General features: G+C 31.3%; 1 protein-coding gene across 5 annotated transcripts in view; it reads right to left on the reverse strand.

Annotated features, from left to right (window-relative positions):
* Nucleotides 1-4,853: 4,853 nt before the first annotated feature.
* The window catches only part of LOC127730619 (reticulophagy regulator 3-like), a 160,397-nt gene continuing 141,458 nt past the window's right edge, over nucleotides 4,854-23,792 (reverse strand). For 2 of the 5 annotated variants that reach the window (XM_052239107.1, XM_052239104.1), the window contains exons 2-8: nucleotides 22,968-23,074; nucleotides 21,540-21,570; nucleotides 19,731-19,857; nucleotides 14,475-14,559; nucleotides 11,958-12,086; nucleotides 9,304-9,513; nucleotides 4,854-6,120 (exon numbers count right to left, since the gene is read on the reverse strand). In XM_052239107.1, the coding sequence (XP_052095067.1) occupies nucleotides 5,567-6,120; nucleotides 9,304-9,513; nucleotides 11,958-12,086; nucleotides 14,475-14,559; nucleotides 19,731-19,857; nucleotides 21,540-21,570; nucleotides 22,968-23,074 (1,243 nt within the window). In that variant the 3' untranslated portion in view covers nucleotides 4,854-5,566. The remainder of the gene's footprint in view (nucleotides 6,121-9,303; nucleotides 9,514-11,957; nucleotides 12,087-14,474; nucleotides 14,560-19,730; nucleotides 19,858-21,539; nucleotides 21,571-22,967; nucleotides 23,075-23,792) is intronic. The other 3 variants (XM_052239106.1, XM_052239105.1, XM_052239108.1) reach the window with 3 other exon arrangements.

The raw sequence follows: 23,792 nt of genomic DNA on the forward strand, positions 1-23,792 counted from the left end.
CATATTTGATTTAATTGGTACAAGGGTTCTAAAGATGAAGATTTTTCTTTCTATTTCTAATAAACTATAAGTCCTTAGTAAGTGACAATATTGTGCATCCAATCAGTGTCAAAATACATGTCTGCTCCTCATATTGAGCCTTTCTGTCATATATTAATAATTTTTGGTTTAGAAGCTCTCAAAAGATGGCTTCATACTTATATGGTATTGAATTTTTTCCACTAGTAGCCATATTGTAAGGTCTCCGAACAAAAAATATCTAAAGTGTACATAACATAATTAGGAAGAATTATTTGAGAACAGCTAAGAAATCTATAACATTTCAACCAAATTACAAAGCAAATTTTCAGCATATTTTCATACTTTTGCCCATTGTATGGCAGTCATGTTTAACATCTGATCACAATGATAATTACAAAAACTGATTATTAGTTGGGTATCATATTTCAAAGCAGTTTGTGGGAGTTAAAAAATGGATCAGACAACAGCATGGATTTAAAAGAAGCAAAGTGATGGCAAAATATAACATGGCTAAAACTAAGTAATCTTAAATTAAGTTTTTTGTCAATAATCAATTTACATTGAAGCACAAATTGAAAGTTTGAAGAAAAAAATGAGTGCAGTGAACTATTTCCAGTTGCACTGTAAAAAAAGGCTAATCAGTGCAAAGGAATGCTTGGATGATCTTGCTGAAACATCTGTTTGAGACAAAATTTTAATATTTTTACAAAAGAGTTATCACTTTTCTGGAAAACAGGTAAGTAGATGGATGTTTTTTTCGCTTTGACTTTACATTTATCCCATTTTTATCATCGATTGAATGCATTCTCGATAAAATAATGGTCTATTTTTAAATGCTTAAAAGACATCTATTCACCAAAGACTTACAGAAGAGCTGACAATCTAATGTCACTATGCTGTCTACAACAATCATCAAATATTTATAAGTAAGAGAAGTAAAATATAAATATTTAAATATATAATGAAAGAAAGTTCTCTAACTTATGCCTCATAATCTTCAAAAAACAAACTACACCACCACTTCAACATTATTTGTCAGCGAGGGGTGGCACTACTGTTAATTTTCAGACAACTATGAAAAATTTTACTGAATTATTCAATAAAACAGGTTAAAAAAGAAAATCATCTCCATTTTTGACGTTACAAATGATGCACTTAGTGAAAATCTTCTTTAACTAAAATAATTGGACATTTTAACCTGTTTTGATCAAATTTTCAAAATACTATCATAGTTTAAAATTTTTAAAAATGAATCTTACTTTGCACATATTTTCAAAATTAACATAAGTTTAGTTTCTAAAGTGCTGGCTGGATTGTGTCTGTATGTTTGTCTACGATTAAGACACTAGATTGTAGTGATTAATAAATCATTTACATCTCTTCAATCTAGTGTCTTGATTATATACAAACACTGACAGTTGTTAACAAGGAATAAGGATTCTGAAAGAAATTTATTGGCTTTTCCTATTTTGCACTTATATCAGGTCAATAAAATTATCTCCCCTTATCTCAAAGCAAAAAACAATGTGATTTGTCCATGAGTTAGTTATGACTATAAACAAATCCACTTGTAAATTCTGCACAAACAAACATATCTTGACCATGTGATCTAGAAATTTGTCCTTCAATACAGTGTATTACAATATTATAATAGCACCTGTTGCCTGTTTACTTTGTACATAGCAAAATTTAGAATAAAAAGACATAACAAAAGTAATAAATTAGAAATATATAGAAATCTAGGATCTAAATGAATCAACATTCTTAATAATAACAATTGTGCATACGGTCTTGTTAGTTTATATCAATAACTAGTGATAACAAAGTACACAAACAATTACTCATTGTATTCTCTTTAATGATATTTTGCAACTATTTATAAAATTACTCTATGCTTGCTTCATTCAAAAATAATTTGTTTCACATGTATGGGTTAACAATCAACAACTTTAAGCTCCTAAGAGTTTGAAAATGCTCATCTGGCAAAAATATGATAATAAGCTAATATAATGAGTCAACAAATGGTTTCAATTAATTATCACTTTTGTAGATCTTGTATAACTGATCACTTTTGCTGTTTATGGCTTCTGTCTATCTATTATAGTTTTAAAGATAATAGTCAAAAAGGCAAAAATCTAAAAATTAAGGACAATAACTACTATTGGGATTCAATTGAAGGTTTCAATTCTTGAAATAGTTTGGTAGATCTTGTTTTGCTAATAAATTTTGTTGTTACATTTTCTATCAATCCATTTCATTTTCTCAGATAATAGGGAATCCCAAATACAGATTAAAATTATCTTAAAAGGGCAATTTCTCCAATATGAAGACAATTGATATTAGCATTTTTGTTCAAATGGTTATTTGATTGATTAGACACTTTTATAAAAAATAAAAACAAACATTTTGATGCTAAAAAATAGCGTATAACATTCCAAATCATTTTAGTAAGAATGAAAACAACAAATTTTAATTTTTAGGTGTGGCAGGTTCACTTAATTCATCTTGTAAATTAACAATTGTTCAATGAAATTGTCAATTGTGACAGATTCACTGCATTTGTTTTAGAATAAACATTGTTAAATGAGATCCACTTTCAAGCTGTTATCTACTATTCAATTTCTTCAAGTAGTAAATAGTTCGACAACTATAACAATAATCAAAGAAATGTTATTGTACGGAAACACAGCTATAGGACCAGAAAGACCACTAGAACATTCATTAACCTGTGAACTATGTGAAATAGTAGGCTAATATGCTTTACCTTGATACTTAATTTAATATGTTTCAACAAATCAACTATTCTTATGGTTGTTGTAATGTGTGGTCGATTGTTTAGTGTAAAAATACAAGGTACAACGCTAGTGTCAATGACACTTTACTCAATCTTAAAAAAAACAGACATTAGACCACACAAATTTGAAAAAGCCTACTTAAAGCTGATTTTTGTAATTGTGATCTAAAAGTATGAACAAATATAATTTAGATTATTTATATCCTGTTTGTTCATTAGAATTATTATACTTTCTGCAATGTTCTTTGACAATTTTCAAAATTCTTTATTTTGGCAGATAAATAAATTATTTTGGGATCAGCCATTTCCATTGTCTGAAAGTCAGTACATATGTTGTTAGCGTAAAAGTTATTTCTTTATCGTTGATATCCGCTTATTATAAGAATTTAAGATGGTATCTTCAGTTCATGCTATACATGTAGTACAAATACTTGATATTTGGAGATAATGTTTATATTGGTTTATTTATAAATTGACAGTCAGTATAACATGTATAATGAGAATAATGTTGTGTTGACTATGGGATATAGTTACTTTGGTTGAAGACATAGTGTACTCCTCTATGGGTTCTGCACTAAGTTTTTAACCACATTATTCTATGATATGGAACTATAATATATGACACCTGCTGCAGTATAGTAATGTTGTTTTAATGTCAAGTAACAGTAAATGTGTCATGTCACAGATTTATTTCATACAGCTGGGAAATGTTAAACTTAAACTCAAAATTAAAAAAATAATACATTTAGTTCTTTTATTTTCTTAATTATTACTATACTTATCCTTCAAAGTAGGTGAACATTTGTAAAGAACACACTTAAAAGCAGTAAAAAGGTTCTTAAATTTGTCTTAAAGTCATCAAGTCTCCAATTACCAATGCATAGATTTTCTTAAAACTTGATATGTTGTTGATAAATATATTTCCTTTTGATTGGGTTCTTTGAATCCATGAAGAAAATAGGGTCAACATATTGAAGATAGCCAAATTGTTATAAGGTTCATTGCTGCCGTCAGAATAAAAGAAATACCTCTGTATTACATTTCATGTTCAATGAACAATGAAATCTGTGATTAAACCACAATAAGGCATATATTTAAAAAAAAATTAAAACTCACATCATAATTAACATGTGTACTAAGTTTAAAGTTAATGTGACTACAGATTTGTGGTAAACTGCCTTAATACAACTTGAACTTGTAACAGACTAACACAGATACAGGAACTAACTAACAAAGGATAGACGAACAGACCAGAATACATAATACCCCCTACTATTGAAGGTGGACCATACACATTTCTTGAATTTTTCTATTTGCATTTTGGTAGAAATTTCTATTTTGAACATAAGGGAGAGGGTCAGTTGACAAACAAAATCTTCAGGAATACAACCTATAATTTTGCCTGATTAAAAACGTATATTATATTTAGAGAAAACAGTACCTATACTTTATAACCCATGTTAAGTTGTAATTGGCCAGCAATTAAACCAATAAAATAACACTGCTGCCTAGTGATGGCATACCATGACCCTTTTCCACTGTAAACAAATGTTTAATAAAATACTTTGCTGAGCGCACCTGGATACGACCGCATAGGTCCAACCCTGAACAGTTGGGGCGAAAATGGACACAATATTCGCACTTGATACAGGTCTGAATTTGGATTGTAATTAAATATTTGACACATAATAGGTTTCTGACACCGAATAACTGTAGTCAAAGAACTTAGAATTGGTTATATGAATTGAATTTATATTCAATTTTTTGCTTTTGTGCAATACACTATGCTGTTGCGAATTGACCCCCCCCCAACAACAACAAAAAATTTCCCCCCCTTTTTTTTGCTTTTGTGAAACACACTATGCTGTTGCATATTGACCCCCCCCAAAAAAAATAAAAAGAAAACATTTTTAACCCCCCCCCCCTTTTTTTTTTGCAAAAAAAAAATATTTGAAGAAATTTTCTTTTTAATCTCTGACATCTGAAATGAAAAAAAAATTACCCCCACAATTTCTTTTTAACCCCCTCCCCTCCACCCCCTTTTCCAAAAAAAAATTCTTTCCCTCAATATATGGTCATAATCTCGATTCAAATTTCCAATGGTATTGGAACCATAATTACCAATTTTAATACATCATAAAAGTCTTAAATAGATAATTTAAAAGCAGTGTAAGGGAGGTAATCCAACATTGTACAACATTGTACAATTTTGTTTTTGGATTACCTCCCTTACACTGCTTTTAAATTGTCCATTAACCAGGAAACCCTTGTTTCTTCCCCTTTTTTGCCCCTAATTCTTAAATGGTTTGAGCCATAACCCCCCAAAGCCAATCCTTACCATCCCTTTGTGGTATGGAAACTTGTGGTATAATTTCAGAGAGATCCATACACTTAAATACAAGTTATTGTCTGGAAGGTACAAAAATGCTTATTTTTGGCCCCTAATTCCATAACTATTGGTACCATAACCCCAAAAATCAATCCCAACCTTCCTTTTGTGGTATTGAACATTATGGTAAAATTTCATAGAGATCCATTCACTTAAACTAAAGTTATTGTGCGAAAACCAATGTGTCTTCGGACAACGATGATGACGCCGATTGTCATACCAATTTACGACCGTATAAAAATGTCAGATAATACAAAAAATCACAAATTTCGCTTGCAACAGTATTTTTTAAAATACTGTTTGTTAAATAAAACTAAAAGCATTGAAGATGAACGATCAACAATACAAAACTCCATGCTCAGTTATTTAGTCTTATCTGTATCATCTACATCATACTGCTCAAGAAATTCAAATTCATCTGCAATGTCAACATCACTGTCAGATGACTGACGCCTTGGTGATGAGTCACTTCTGTCTCCTGATAGTATATCTATGTCTGATTCGTCTTTCACATATGTCACTTTACTTGATTTGCTGCCATTTGAAGATGTTGCTGCCATTTTGTTAAAACCTGACATTGCTGACTGCATCATGGAGGAGAATGTTTGTGACACAATGGTTGAAGCAAGTAAAGCCATACCTGCATCCTGTTGCGTAGCAACAGGTTGACTAGGTTCAGGTGATTGTACTTCATGAATGTCAGGAAACTTCAGATCTCTGGTTAAAGTTTCATCTTCATCTTCAGAACTGTCCCCAAAATGTGATGGATAAAACTTCATTGTTTCTTGTCCATTTGAGTTATTGTCTGAATTTTTATATTTTGGAAGTGGTGGATCTAAAATTTCATCGTCTGTGTCATCTAAATAACCAATTGAAGGTAGATTGTCAAGATCTGGTGTAAAATCCTCATCATGATCTGAAAAACCATAAAATGTACTACATTGTAAATAGTTTGAAATTGTAAACAAATTTAAAGTTGACAAAGCTAATCTATGCAACCACAACCACACATTAATTGGTGAGACCCATACATATCCAATAAGAATGCGAAAAATATAAAAAGTCAAAGCAATTTAGAAACCAAAGTTGTTGCTACTATGCAGAATACCCCTTTTGGAGTACACCCTTAAATAAACTGCTTCGCTGAGTGCAGCTGGATACGCCCGCAGAGGTCCAACCCTGAACAGTTGGAGCAAAAATGGACACAATATTCAAGCTTGATACAGGTCTGAATTTGGATTGTAATTAAATATTTGACATATTATAGGTTTCTGAATAAATGTAGTCAAAGAACTTGAAATTGGTTATATGAATTAAATTTATATTCAATTAAAGATTTCTTGCTGTTGTACAATACACTGTGTTGTTGTGCAATACACTGTGCTGTTGCGCAATACTTAGTAAATCTGTTGTCAGACTATAAACAAATAAAATCTTATAACTCGGAAATGTAAAATCGAAAACTTATAAAAATCAAAAGGGAGCTTACATCAATAGATATAAACAATTTACCAAAATTTCATAAAAAATGCTTTCAGCATTTTTGAATTATTGTCTGAAAACTGGAAAATCGCCCTTTTTGTAATGAAAAAAAAAAACATAAATCGGAAACGTATAGTCTAAAATTTATAAAAATCAAAAGGGAGCTCATGTCGATAGAAATAAACAATTCACCAAAGTTTCTTGCAAATAGGTGAAATTCTTTTTGAGTTATTGTCCGAAAACTGGGAAATCCCCCCTTTTTTGATGAATAAAACCCCAAAACTCGGAAACGGTAAATCTGAAATTTATAAAAAACGAAAGGGAGCTCATGTCAATAGATATAAACAATTCACAAAAGTTTCATGCAAATTGGTGAAATCGTTTTCGAGTTTTTGTCCGAAAACTGGAAAATCCCCCCTTTTTTAATGAATAAAACCCCAAAACTTGGAAACAGTAAATTCGCAATTTTTAAAAAACGAAAGGGAGCTCACATCAATAGATATAAACAATTTACTAAAGTTTCATGCATATTGGTTAAAGTGTTTTTGAATTAATGTCTGACATGTTGACGACAGACGGACCGACAGACAACGGTATACCATAATACGTCCCGTAAACGGGCATATAAAAATTGGGCAGGGTTTCCCTGACCAAGACTGACCTACATAGTTTCATTGGTGCATGCCAAATAATATTTCTGAAAATAAAAATTAAAGTTTTATTTTTAAGAGATTTCATTAAGATATCAAGTTTTAAAGTAAAATTTCAATCTATATAAAGCAGATATGTGCTTTAAATGATTGCTAGAAACCCTATATGATATATAGAAACATATTTTAGGGTCCTGCATCATAAAAATTGAGCAGGGATTCCCCTGACCCGGGCTAACCAATCAGGACCTGGAGGTACAAGTCTTATACTACTACTCCTGAAAAATAAAAAGCCATAGTCAGAAACAAAGTTTTGAAGAATTCATACATGTATAACTGACTATTTTTGTAACCTTGGCTTTTACCCATTGACCTCAAAATCAATAGACTAATTGACCCTTTCCTACTATCTTCTATTGTAAACCAGCATTTTTTTTAATTAAAAATTCAACAAAGTACCTCTTGTCATGATCTATTAAAAAAAAATCAGTGGTAAAGATAAATTTCTTGATGTACAAATCATACAAATATTTTATTCATACACATGTAGATTAGAATATGCTGGAGAAAAACATAAATAGTAATTCATATACATAGAGATTCCACCACTGCATCGAGTGTGATACAATATTTCTCCACTGGAGACAGAGTAAATTTGAAATTTTTAAACAATTGGCTTCCCAGCATTTTGAATATTTCAAATTCAACTGTTTTGAGTTGAGAAATATCATACTGTATTACAAAATATGTAAATTCTGTGATGGAATCTTCTTCTCTAAAAAATTTTGACGATATGGTGGCAAACTTAATCTTTCATTTTCGATGATCTACATAATTTCATCAAGTGTTATTTCACAATATCAAATTTAAATTAGAGGAAACAAAAATTTTTCATATTGAATTTTGGCCAATGAAGAACTGAGATCAAACAAACCTCACGTTAATTATAAAGGAGAATGTATATATTGGCTAAGAATTAGAGGATTATTATTACGCCCCATTGACTTGGCAGTTTATATTGATACCATGGTTTTAAACAAGGGAAATTATATTTTCACAGTGACCTTTGTTCCACACTTGATTCATGCAGATGCTGAGCTATATCAAGATTTCAGAGACAGAATGGTTTAACTGGACATAACATTAGTAAATGACTTATTTATATCTATTAGAGACTTTAGGTTTGAGAGTTATAGTTAATTTTCCAGTTTCTCTATATTTATTTTGATTGTATCATGTCAAATGTTACACTGTAGGTTCCTGTTCGTTTTTATAAATTACTTTTGTATTACGTCACCAGAACCCTGAAGTATAAATAGCAGAACACATGCATCAGATGGGGGATTCTCTAAAAGAGGTTCTTTATGTTTTGTATCACCAAGTGAAAGTACATGTACTAGGTGAAAATATTTATGAACTTGATAACTTCATATCAAAATGCTGACATACTGTTTGCTCAGATAAATAGTTGACAAAGCACAGAGCTTGCTGAGAATTTTAATGCTCTATGTAGACTTTCCTGAACTGAGTGGTAACAGAAATGTTTTATTAAACTTTGTACAAGTGATGCGCCTAGCTGTAGTATATGTCAATTTTCTTTATTTTATGTTGTATATTTTAAATGAACCAGTCTATCTGTAATATTCAAAGCAGCAAAATATATGCACTTCCATTATGATTTTTATTATTTTTTCCTTCACTCGAGGTCCACATAAGTAAACCCAGCAAAAGCTGAGTCGGAAACACTGGAGCACTAAAGTTTGTCCTCTGGAAAAATACCAAGGTGTATCAATATCATGATGTTGATAATTAATCATTCCTTTTGATATCAAGAAAATGAAGTTTAATCCATAATGAAGAAAGAAGAAACAAATCACTTAATATCATCAGAAAAAAAAATGGGTTTTCTTTCATTATGTTCTTTTTCTATTAAAACACACAATACAATATTTAATTTATATAATTACCATCACTAAATGAATGTTCTTTAGACAACATGGGTGTGTTAATGGATGGGGTACCATTACTCTCATCTTCACTGTCAGTAATGGCTCTAGCAAGGGCAGCTGTAGCTTCAGGGTCCAGTGATGGACAAAAATCATCAGAATCTGTGTCTGTATTTCCATTGTCTTCATCAAAAGAATTAAGACTTGCATCACCCGTTCGAGATTTCTTTCCTGTAAAAATGCATTTAATGTTAATGGAGAAGACATGTGTGCTAGTATTTTTTTAGTAGAAGCTTATGTTCCTAGGATATAATTATCTGGTTTAACCTTGACATGATCTTAATTATTTAGACATGCTAGTAATTCCCCTCCTCAAATTCCCACTGCCATTATCCCTAACCTGATTCCTTGACCCATTACACCCAAACTATTATCTCTGTTGTCCCTCTTCTTAACCTTTTTGGATAATCAACTGATTTCATGCCTTTTGTTGATGCCTAATTAAGTATATCAAAGCTATTCATGTATCATCTCATTCTCTATATGAGAAAAAAAATATGTCAAACAGACAATCTGATTCTTCTATCTGGATATGGACAATTCAAATAATATTGGTTACATAGTGTGCTAGTGACCTAATACGATATATATGGGGTCAGTAAATTCTATATGGGGTGAGAGCAAAGCTCGAATCCCCATATGGAATTCACTGACCCCATATATATCGTATTAGGGCACTAGCACACTGTGTAACAAATTTATCGTACCGACTATCTTAACATGTGGTATTTAGACTAGTGGCCTATCAAAGTGATAAAATCTTCAATACTTAGTATTAAGAACCTACTTCCGTTGGTCTATACAAAACCAAATGCCAACAATTACAATTTGTTAGCTTTAAATGTGTTTTATGAATTCATTTCAATCGTTCATCATCAATTTCTTCGTCTGTTGAAACCATTCAGATTTTTCCTCAACACCGTGTTGTTTTTACAAAGGGACGTAACACCACTACTAACAGTGTATTGAAATAAACCACGCCTACTAACCCCATATTAAATATACACGGTCTCCACACGGTTGCTTTTAACCAATCATATTCCTAGAAATGTATAGGAGGTAAGATAAACAAGCCATATTACAACCTAGTTTATGAAATGAAAGTAATGCAAATGGTTTGTTATCATGTTTTCTTCTATTTGAATATTTTCATTTCTTATTTGCTTATTTATTTGGTTTAAGTTTATAATGTTTAACATGGGCATTTTGTTACTAATACTGGAACAACCATGTGGTTATCAAACTCTCCTATTGAATGGATGTTCAAAAGTACCTTAATCGGCCTTGTATAGTTTGCACTAGTGCATTGTACGCTACTCCCTTCTCCCCACTAGAATTCAATTTCAGGTAAAAAAACTTTTTGTAACTATTTGAAAACATCTAATGAAACTCCAGTAATTTCCCATCGTGTGTGATTGTTTGCGGTATCATCATGGAAAAACCTGTTTTTTATCATCAAAATTTAAAACCCACTTCACATGGGTTAAAATAAGTCAAAATCAGAGAAAAAAAATACAATTGAGAAACTTGTGTTTGTTTAAACCAGAAGTTCTAATAGCAGGTGTAAATGAAAACAAGTACAGTGAGAGGGTACAGAAAATCCATAGATATCACTAAAATACGACTATAAAAGTTAAACAGTTCCATCCTTCAGTAAAATAATGTTTAACATATCTATCACATTAATGTTTGAATGATCTTAAGCTAAAACAAAACACATGCGTCAGTGTGAAACACCAAAACAGAACAAATAACTGATTACGTTTTGTAGTTTATACATATTTATGCATAATCGGGTGCCTGGCTGACTCGTACACGTTTTTCATTCCGTTAAATTTAAGCAGATTCCAGTTTATTTTATGCAACGCAGTGAACAGAAACAAGAAATTTGTAGTGAAGCATATAATTTTGAAATTTATCAGTTTATATTTGATATTGAATAAAAATTGCATATTTATATGGATTAGGTAAATTATTAGTTTTGAAAATGATAAGAACCCCCTATAATTTCAATAACAAACATGGCAGAACGTAAACAAACCTTGCGAAATCAAATTTTTCTCTTATTTCTTGCTTATCATACTCTATAATTCCCACCACTGTCTGCCAGGTTCAATTTTGGAAAATAAAACTGTGGACTATACAAGCCTGAATTCAGTACATTAACCTTTAAATGTGTTCTAAAGATCAATGGAGTTACAGATGGCCATGAAATCAAAGTTCTGATATATTTTAACAAGTATATTAAATAAAAATAATTATAACAGCAATAAAATCAATAATAATTCATGAAGTTATTTTTCAAGGGGACCATTAATGTATAAATTTCTTAACTTTAAATAGCAATTGGTCCATTAAAAGATGTTTTAGATTTTTTAATTATTTTTACAGTGTACCACTCTACCCCCCTATTAACCAGGGTAATACATAGCAGCTAAGTTCTTTTTGACAATAGGTCATTAAACATGACATTTAAAGAAAACCTTGTAATATCATGCAGACCAAAATTTCTGTAAAAAGATTTTGAAGGATGACTGACAACAGATACTAAGTGGAGGTCAAAGCTCATACTGTCCCATTAGGCCAGGTGAGCTAAAAAAAGACTTAATTCTCACCTTTAAATGACCACTTAGACTTCAGTTTAAGCGAGTAGTCTAGTTTCATGAACAATGGTTCAAACTTGAGGTAGAATCTTTGTAGAAGGTTATGATATAAAACACATGGCCACAACATTAAACTAATCACTGAAATTGAATATAATAAATTATTATAAATTAAAACATGTCACATTTGTCTAGTGAAAAATAATCAAAGAGCTTGTGAGCACTGAAGGGTAAAGATTGCTCTCCTTTTGCAATTTCGTGAATTTTTAAATAAAACATTGATTTTTATTTGGCAAAGCAAGTTAAAAATTTTAGTTGGAGTTATCTTCCTTAGTTCATGATTGTACATTTGTAGTTTATCTATTTTCATAACAGATTTATACACCATGCATTACTTATGTAATTTTTAATAACAAATGTTTTCTTGACAAGTATGGTTATACAAATACACATCATTTTGTAACTTAAATATCAGAGTATAACATATCATCAATAAATTGCACAACATTGACAGGATAGGATCTAAACAATGATCACTTCACTGCACTATTTTGTTTGAACTATCAAAGGTAGTGATCAACCTTGGAAGATATAGATATCAAGTCAGTACCATAGGGTTTTGATTGCATTTCATGCAATCTTTACCCAAAAAATGGACCAAAGAATCGAATGGCCGTTTGGTCATACTTATTGTTTATCATTTAAAATAAAATTGAGAATGGAAATGGGGAATGTGTCAAAGAGACAACAACCCGACCATAGAACAGACAACAGCAGAAGGTCACCAACAGGTCTTCAATGCAGCGAGAAATTCCCGCACCTGGAGGCGTCCTTCAGCTGGCCCCTAAACAAATATGTATACTAGTTCAGTGATAATGAACGCCATACTAAACTCCAAATTGTACACAAGAAACTAAAATTAAAAATAATACAAGACTGACAAAGGCTAGAGGCTCCTGACTTGGGACAGAAGGCTATTTATAGATATGTAAGATAGCATTTAGTTGCACCCTAGTAAGAAAGGGTAATAAATGCACCCTAGTAAGAAAAGGTAAACTACTGATTTCTACAAAAGAGATTAAGCCACATGGAGATAATGGATGAAGGACAAATAGCAACAGCAAAGACTTAGAACTCCTCATGGACAGGTAGACTAAAATTGTGTCAAACAATGAACATTTTAGAATGGACAATATTATCTATTTTTACTTCTTCCTATTTGATTCAGTCAAGGATAATTTGTCACATTGAAGTGTAGATCACAAAAAATAATCTTTATCTAGTCTTTTGGAAAGGTTACAAAGAAAAGATTAAACTAGATGGTTTTTCAAATTAACTTAGAATATTATATACATATTTAATATGCAATATGTTTAACTAGTAAAGGATTTGTGTCCTATTCAAATTGTGAATTTCCTGCTATTACCATTGTCATAATAAAAAAACAAAATTAGTAAATAATGGTCATGCTGTAGTGAAGTGTGTGCTTTTACTCCATGCTGAAGGTTTTATCGTTACTAATCTTCATCTGAAGTGCTATTCCTTTGCTCTGGGTTTTGTTAAGTACTTATAGGGTCTTCTTGATTTGAATTTACACACCACATCCATTCTTTCCATTGATAAAACAGAATAAATATATATAGACAAATCATTGTTTTCATGTATATAAAACTAATGATAGTGTTTGCATATGTGTAACGAGCAGAAGTAAACTAGCCATAAATTCACACCAGGGCTGATCACCTATATCAGGGGCCTCTCATGCAAATAGCATGTTACAGTGCTTCTCGCGCAATTTACTTCAGGTATTTTCTGGTGTCGTCTGTTTACAACTAATATCTGACACACAAAGACATGACAGTAGGTGATCTGTTTATTAATGTTGCAACTGTGCTATTTGAGCAGTCATATGTGATTTACAGTCACTGGCGGTAATCGCCTTGTTTATCACGTTGACAATATGTTTCTGTAGAGTTATATTTATGTCTTCAGTACAAAATACAGGTTTGAGGAATTTTTACGTCATCCACTTCAAATTAGAAATGATGATTTTTACCCCACATAGTTCATTTGAAACAATTGTACTTGACCCATATCAGCCCTCGACTTATGTCTTGTGTCAATATGAGGGTATCCAGATGAAACCTGGGCCGATATGGATAAAGCCATATATTAATCTCTATGTGATTTTTTGTTGACATATTATACATTGTATACTTCCACTTTTGGTACAAAACATAATACTTCATATAAAAAAAAACATGATTATTATATATATCCGGAAAAAAATGAAATTACTTAAGTTTTTGAACAGAACCAATTATTAAGTTTTTGCAGATATTTACACTTAACAAAATAGCTATAATTCACACATAAAAAAACATATTTTTTAAAGATTTAATATCTAGGAATTCATGAGGAGAGAAACCACAAAAATGGTACATTGCCACCTACAGATAAAAGTTCTTTTACAGCTACATCAATATAGTCAAAAGGGGGGAAATTTCTGACAGAATTATTCCAACTTACCAGTTACATAAGACAACATTAATCCTGGTATATAATGGCCCAATATAGCCAGTGATATGAAGACAAAACAGCTTACAACACAAAACTGTAACAAGAAAATTAGCATAAATTTTATCTCATAGTATTGTGGTTAAAATGCATGGGATTGTTTGTAGTTGTAAAAAGATCCTTATTATATATATACTTATCAATTTCAAGGAATGCAAAACCCCATTCTTTTTTTTTAAAGATATGTAAGTACATAGAGGAGGGACGACACTCTGCACATGGCATGCAGATTCGTCTTATATCATCGATCAGTCGCAGTGATTATGTGTCATTTGTTACTAGCACGTCATGGTGTGAAAATCACCTGGACACTCAAAATTTGTTGAATGAGATTATAAACATAAGCAGTAATATACAGTTGTAATTATTATACAATATTCCTACATGTATATATAATAAACGAATATGGTATTTGTCATTATTTGCTGGGAATATACATATTTATCCCTTTATCAATTCCTGTGGGCATGTTCATTAATTGAATACTCATTTATTGAATTCATTTAATTGATTTTCAGTTTTTATTCGGGACAAAATTTTATCAACTTACTATGCAGCATCGGACTGAGACCTTTTATGTTCAAGGTTGTTTGCACAATATTCTTTATCTGCTATAAATGTCAATGATTTTTACATGGAAACTAACGAAATATAAACAAAAATTTGTGCCTTGTATTTTTACAGAGATCGAATACAAATTCCCGCCAATATGGGACATATGATAATCTTTAATGATATAAATTATTTACCAAAAAGAAGTAAAAAACATTAAATATTTTATGTAAAAGTCATTTTTGATAATCAATAAATCTTTCTACGAGAAAATTTGCTATATTTTTTATGAATGCAATAGAATACATTTAATATAAAATAATGAACAAATCGATATTTTCAATATTTAAAATTGCCAAACTGAAACTGAAATCATACAACATGACCTGAATAACTTTGCACACAGCACCAAGCTGTCTACCCTCCTCTGACAAGTACCAAAAGTTTGGTATGCTGTAATCACATAATTTTTCATCATTTTTGGGAGTTGTTGCCTTATATGCTATCGTTAGGTTCATCAACCTTTTTTCTATAATATGTTTTATTTTCCAAAGTTTAGCAGCTATATGACCTTTACAAGATTTTTCAATTTATTCACCCCCACCCATCTATTTTGAGTAGCATTGGCTTCTCTTGTAAATTGGCAGACACATTTGAAAACTGGATGAATAATAACAGTGTACAAAAGCCTCTCTAACCAATTACGGTACCCTAATTCCAGCCACAATTCTTGATTTCTGTGCATTCCTTATTATTATTTTTTTTTGCCTTTCATGGGTATAGGTAAACCAAGAATTCAAAAGTTCAAAGAAGAATCAGTTTTAAATAAGACTTTTATGCAGACTTTGGCTAAACTAATTTTATTGATTTAGATTAAACCATGAAATCAAATTTAAATATCCATGAATATATAATTTTTAATCAATCTGTAAAAATAAATGAATCCACAGAAGTTAAAATAAAATGCTTCGCCCAGCGCAGCCTAATAAGACCGCAGAGGTCGAACCCTGAACAGTTGGGGCAAGTTTGGACCAGGGCTTCCAAAATTTCCTGACGACAGCCGGACATTTTTCAAAGAAATATTTTTGACGGTCAATGATCAGCTGGATACTTAAATGTAACTGAGAGGATGCATAAATTGATATATGTGTCTAAATAATTAGTAGTGTTATATGCAATAAAATTATTTATAACTGTTTTGTTTTCTTCATTCTAAAAATAAATAAAATATTATCCTCGGTAATGACGGTATTGTGTCATTTTTCTATGTATCGTAATACAGTAACCATCATTGCATCAATCAGCTTCAGTACCTGACTGTTCTCATGTTTTTGTTTCTGTTTATATAATCTATCTTCTCTCTGTGAGTACTTAACACTTTGTAAATTAAGGGTATCTTATTTGAAACTGTTGATGTTGGCTTTAATTGCAGTACAACTTGATCATCAATACACGTGATACTTTTTTCTTTTTGTGTATTGATTACCTGACCACGTGACTTTTACAACTGATGCGGTATTTATAGATCACATTGAGGAGGCCCAATGAGGGATATTGTTTTAAACCGTGTAAAATCTACTGAACAGTAATAACATTTTTCTTTGTACAATATTTCCCAACCTGATTTAGAAAATAAGAAGAATAAATAAAAACATACTCAGTTGATAAATAATTTTTAAAAACTAATTTTCAGTTCACCAGCTTTGAGGTATGATAAGTACAAAATTAAATGTTTTTGCGTAGCCAGATCAGTTGACTCGTCGATCATAATTCCCACGGCGGGACTTAACTTTATGTCGGATATCACCTCTTTCTCTATAATATCGGAAATTGTCTGAATAAATTCGGAGCAGGCATTGTTCTCTTGATGTAATTTAGAAGTGATCACGGCACCATTTAACTTAGTTAAATCATTTATTGACTGAAATTTGTCCATTAATTGGTAAGTTTTCTTTAGCAATAAAGTAAGCATTACGGAACAATGTGCACATTGCGTTGTCAGTCTTTTCATGAACTTTCTCAAATACTGATACAATTGGATTACTTTTGGAAGCTGTCTCTAATTTAAGAGCTTGAACGTGGTCATTGCTATTAGCATGCTCTACAACGGCTGACTTTCGAAAAGTTATTTTTAAGTTTATGTTTTTGACAAATGTCACAAAACATGGCATTTAGCATACTGTCAAATCTTAACCATAAAAACAGTTGTAACCATTTATGAATAAAGCTTCTAGCATTTTTAGCAGATTTCGAATTTTGATCGGAATCGTCACGTTTACGTTTGCCCATGATGGCAGATTTGTAAAGTTCAATTTGAGACAAAGTCTTTATAACAGTCGGAGATTGTCATGATTGAATATTCTTCTTTATGATTTCAATTATAAAAACATTTAATATGAAAACAAGAATAGAGAACGCCCCCCCCTTATTTATTGGACAACTCAGCTATTCTCGGTGTTTTTCCTATATATTTCAATAAATTTTCCCCTTCAGAGTACCCCAGTATTTAACACGATGTACAGTGTTAAATAAAATAATATATATCATACTTATTCATTTATAAATATCCTTATTTAAAGAATAACTTTTAAATATCAGGATACTTTTTTAAACTGAATGCTCATTTAAAATAATATCTATAAAGCGTAATTAAATAGGATGTTGTTCCATACACGCTTACATGTTTGACCTCGTTTACCTGATCACCTTTATGTACAGTGTTATGCATCATTAATTCTATTGATAAAGACAAGCTAAGGACACCTCATCAAAGGTTACAAACCTGTAATCAGTGAATGATTTATGGCTTCAATAAAACTTATTGAAGGGATAATTGTTTGACAGCTTGTTGTTATTTAAATAAAAGAAAACGTGTTTTATCTACTTTTTATTGATGTACACAAGCTAAAGACCAAGCGGTACATTTATGTACCCAGAGGATTAGACTAACTGAGACACTTCAAAGTATCTGAAATATGCTGCATCTGTTTTATTAAACCCAATTATGACCGAAATATCTTTGTGAAATAGATTGCCACAATTATAAACTAAAATGCTCAAATGGACATGCCCAAAGCGCCAAACGGACATGTTTATCGATCGATAGTTGGTAAAAATTGAAATGACCGTTTTATGAAAATGCCTTGAATAATAAAAAAGTGGCAAACCAATTCTATTTGACCGTTTGAGGCTGAGAGCAGCCGGACTTTTTATGAAAGTTTCGGTCAAGTCCGGAATATATGACCGTTTTGGAAGCCCTGGTTTGGACACAATATTCAAGCTTGATACTGTCTGAATTTGGATTGTGATCAAATTTTTGAAATAATATAGGTTTCTGACACAAAATAAATGTGGTCAAAGATCTTAAAAATTTGAAATGGGATATTTAATTTGCCTAGTATGGTCTGATATCCAAAACCTAACAACATGGTTAGATTCAGCATATAAAAAAAACCGCCAAAAATTTAATTTTAGTTGAAATCAAACAAAGTTTAATTTTGGACCCTTCAAACCTTAAGATAGACTAATTTGAAAACAGGGCCCAAAATAAAAAATCTAAATGCACAATAAGATTCAGCATACCATAGAGCCGCAATAATTCAGTTTTTGATGAAATCAAACTAATTTTAATTTTGGACCCTTTGGACCTCAATGTAGACCAATTTAAAAATGGGGCCCAATATCCAAAATAGTAATACAAGGTTAGAACCCCCAAAAATTAAAGACTTTAAATAAATCACATTGAAATTGGTTAAAAGATTTGTATTTATTTTCAATTGAAGATTTCTTGCTATTGTGCAATACTGTGCTATTGTGCAATACTGTGCTATTGCGCAATACTATGCTGTTGCACAATACTTAGTTAATCTGTTATATATAATAATTTACACACCCTGTTTGGTGTGTATCTCCTGCCATATCAGTATTTGTTGCTTTTATATATAAATCAAAATAATCTATGTAATAAAATGCTTCGCTGAGCGAACTCAATCCAAGCCTTTCCTTTGTAGTATGGAACCTTGTAGTACAATTTCAGAGAGATCCATACACTTACACACAAGTTATTGTCTGGAAACTAGAAAAATGCTTGTTTTTGGCCCTTTTTTGGCCCCTAATTCCTACATAATTGGGGCAATTAACCCCAAACTCAATCCCAGCCTTCCCTTTGTTATATGTAACCTTGGGGTACAATGTCAGAGAGCCCCTATGGGCCCCTAGTTCCTATATGGTTGAAACCATCATCCCCAAAATCAATCCCAACCTTCCTTTTATGGTATTGAACCTTCTTAAAAAATTTCATAGAGATCCATTCACTTAGACTAAAGTTATTGTCCGGAAACCAATGTGTCTTCGGACGACAACACAGACGACGACGCATTATACGATCCCAAAAAATTTTTGCGGTAGTATAAAAAGTGGAAAATTTTTGGGAAAAAAATCAATTTATAGCATTATTGTGAATTATTCAAGAAGAAAATTTTTTTCTGGCATATTATATGTTAAACTATTTCATTAATATGGAGCTAGGATTTTAAACAGAATTATGAATACATGTATATATTTTTGATGACAACTGGAACATTTTTACTTTGGCTGGAAAATAAGGCTATGTCAACTATTAGGTTCAAAGTTATAATATAAAATGAAACAGCTTACCAAAAATCTGTAATTTCTTCTAAAAGACAGACAACTCTTTACAACTTTAGCAAAAGAGCACCATATTTGAGCAAGATATTTACATATTTCTGGCACACTCAGTAAACGAGGATGAACAGGTGTCCAGCTAAAAAATATAAAACAAAAACAAAAAATAGTTGAGAAAGTAAGTAAATATAAATAAGAAGATGTGGTATGATTGCCAATGAGACAACTCTCCACAAGAGACCAAATGACACAGAAATTAACAACTATAGGTCACCGTTCGGCCTTCAACAATGAGCAAAGCCCATACCGCACAGTCAGCACAAAGTTAAATTCTATGTTGATTCAGCATATTGACAAACATTTGATGAGTTTCTCTACGGATATAGAAACTTTTAACATATACAATAACAAATAAAACCAAGCATACAGCATGCTTGATAGAACCCAGACTTAAGGTAGGAAAACTGATAATCCTAGTCAATTAAGATTGGAGTCGAGCACACCTGCCACATGGTGGATTCGGACTGAAAACCTCAATGTTGACATGCTAGTGATACAGTTGTTCGACTACTTAGAACACTCAGCCACCAAGGCATCCTGGACATGACAACATATAAAGAGGTTATCAGATTATTTTAACCATACAGTCAAACCTTGTTGTGTCGAAGTTGAAGGGACTTGAACAAAGTATTCAACTCATCCAAAGGTCAGTCACTTTAAATTATGAAATCACTTGCGGAAGGAAATAAGTTCTGAACGGTTTCTGATGAGGTCGTTTGCTTTACATTAAATTTTCATGAATTGATCATAATTGTCTTAATTCTTTTATTTATTGTAATTAATGAGTTTTAATTCAAACGATTCATTTAATCTCTGCTTGGGTCATTTGGATTCGTTTTGTTTTCATCTCATGTGAAATATGTTCAACACACTAACGTTCCACTTGAACGATCAACAAAGGTGCTAATTACCGGCCACCATAAACATGTTACAGGTTCGACTGTATATATATTTTTGACTACTGATCAAATTATTCATATTGAAACAGACAGGCTGAAAGCTCAGGCAAAACTTTCCCTATTAAAAGAAAACATAAAGGTAAAGAATGCAACATTGAGAGTATATACCAGCTTCCAATAAAAAGTAGGTATAAACTCTGACCTATATTATACAATTCATTGATTTCATTTGTTTTTTTATATTAGGTTTATTCTTTAGCTACATGTAAATTAACTTCAATGGATTTATAGAAATAAAGCTTTAGGTTGTTTTACAGGGGTATTGTACATTCATAAAAGTTTGGGTTGGTGATTTCCATGTTTTCTATATAAACTATGCAATGATGTTCAACTACCCCAACAAATCCTAATAAAGGATATTAGATGTCAGAGCAATCTTGGACAAACAATTGCAGGCTCCTGATTAAAAGTTGAATGTTTTTGCCTCTGCTGTACAATTTGTTAACCTATATGCAGACACACTTTAAATGGTTAATTTTTTTCAAAAACAGTTTTAAATGAGACTTGGACACACAGTAGTTTAATGTTCCGCATTAGCTTCTGTGAAGATCTTTTTCTTTGTTTGTAGTGTATGTGTATCTTTTTGTGGTCATCCAGTTACAAAATTCAGTATAAACTGGTATTTACATATGTAACTGGTTTTTTATTACATATTATGGATGCTGTAATTCAAACTCTGAACTACAAATATTCCATTCTCACAGTCATTGTACTTATTGTAATAAAATTTCAAATAAAAAGTCTTTCCTTTTTTTTTTATTTTTACATTTGTAAAATCTCTAATTCAACCGAGTATACAAACCTGTCTGGATCCTCTGGCTCTTTTGGTGGAACTGAATAAAAAATACAGGAGATTAATTGAGTTCATGTCTTAATATCTAGTAAGAGGCTATGCCAATTGCAGTTCATTGTATTATACACCTACACAATTTTGATAAGTAAAGGTTACATTGTTAATATGTGTTAATTAAAATGAGACAGTGTGGAAAATATTATGCAAATCTAAATGTTGTCTTGGTAGGCATATCCCCACTTGTACATCAAAGTATAGGCAAACAGGATGTGATTAACTGACAGATCCCAAACATGCTTACAGGTTACAACTTATAATTGTCAAGCTGTGGACCAAACAGCCATTTTGTTTTGTAATAACAGAGAAAAGTGTGACAAAAGTATTTGTTAAACAATGGACAGACCGACAAACATACATACATGTATGGAAGGACAGACAAGCTTATATTGCGATAAAGCCCCCACTCCTAGAATCAAGACTAGTGGGGATATAAAATTATTGCTTATATTTACAATTGTGAATCTCCAACAGTCAGGGGAAATACTTATACAAGTGTCTATCATTTACTGGTTCAGGTAAATTATTTTGGAAGAAGAGTTAGATCTTGAATATCATATCTAGTCCCTGATGATAATGTAGAGGGTTTAAAAAACATTAGACAATGATCCACAATAAGTAAAATGTGCTTAACAGTGTTTTTCAATTTTGAAAATATTTTTTTGAGAGAGTACTCAAGTATTGCTCAGTAAAACCAAGGAGTACTAGATTAGTAACCAAGGAGTACTAGATTAGTAACCAATGAGTACTAGATTAGTAATTCTTCCCTGGGTTGACATCCCTAGTAATAATGATTTAAAGATGACTGTGTGTAGTCAGGATAATAATTTAATCCGTAATTTTGAGTTACAGGTTGGGTTTATGTTTGGTTCTGCTCCACTGATTTTTGCCGACAAAAGTCAGCGCAGTGGAACTAAACATAAACCTAACCTGTAACTCATCATAGTAGCCTCACATACTAAAATTCAGCTCAATATATGAAGGCATATAGAAGTAAAGTCTGTAAAAATGTTATTTTTACAAAATTTTCAAAGTCCAAAGTCCATAATTTCTGCAAAAATCAATGGAGCAGAACCAAACGTAAACTCAATCTGTAACTCATCATAGTAGACTCACATACTAAAAATCAGCTCAATATGTGAAGGCGTTTAGAAAAAAAAATGTATAACTGTTTGCTTACGGAATGACGGATAATGGTAATATATGGCCCAGACCACTTTATGGCAGGTCTATAAAAATAAAATGTGGCCTTTGAATTGAAAATTTAACAATATAATTTGGTATTCATAAAGTTTCAGCTCTATATGTAAATTAATGGTTACAATGATTTAATTATATAACATGTCTGCTTTATATCTGAATATGGGTTTACCACTTTACCTCTAATCTCTGGCCATATCCTTCTCTTCCAAGTCCGTATAAAATATGATACTATCAAACCTGTACTGATAAGAAAATAGATTCTACCACCAAATACTGTAAAAAACCTACAAAATTGTATGAACATGTTTTATCTGATCTGATCAATTATACCTTTCAAGTACATGAAAATATAAAAATACAAGCTTACTCCTTATTAATTACATTGGTACATCTACATGTATAAGCATTTGTTTAATGCACTTTCAGAAATTATAAAGTAGTAAAATGTTTAAATGTATGCAATATAAAATGGTACAAGTTGTAATTATAAGCTGCCAATGAACAGCTGTATGTTGAATCTACTTTACACAATGTACAAGAATTCACCATCAAATTATCTAGTCTGAATTTTGTTGTATTGTACATGTACATTTTTACATTTATCTGTTATGTCTATGTACATGTTTATATATATATATTTGCTCCCATAACATGTTCATAGAGTATTTGCTACCCATTGAATATATTCCCCATAGATTTTATTAAAAACTTCATGTACATAATTATATCATATAAATACTAACATGTATATTGTACATGTATGTTTTTTTTATTTAAACAAGTATTTATTGTCACTGTCATGTCATGGTGTACATGTACATGCACAATGTACATGTAAGCAAAATGGTAAATTAATGGAAGAAAATGTGGAGATATCAACGTTGTATTGGTAAAAATTTAACTAAATTAGGTAAACTTACTATTTATTATTCATTTATAAGGTCAAATTTTAATTATTGTCCAATAGTATGGATTTTTGTGGTGATTTTCATACCCCAAAAA

Source organism: Mytilus californianus, unplaced genomic scaffold (genome assembly GCF_021869535.1).
Source record: "Mytilus californianus isolate M0D057914Y unplaced genomic scaffold, xbMytCali1.0.p SCAF_2, whole genome shotgun sequence".
NCBI classification, from domain to species: domain Eukaryota; kingdom Metazoa; phylum Mollusca; class Bivalvia; order Mytilida; family Mytilidae; genus Mytilus; species Mytilus californianus.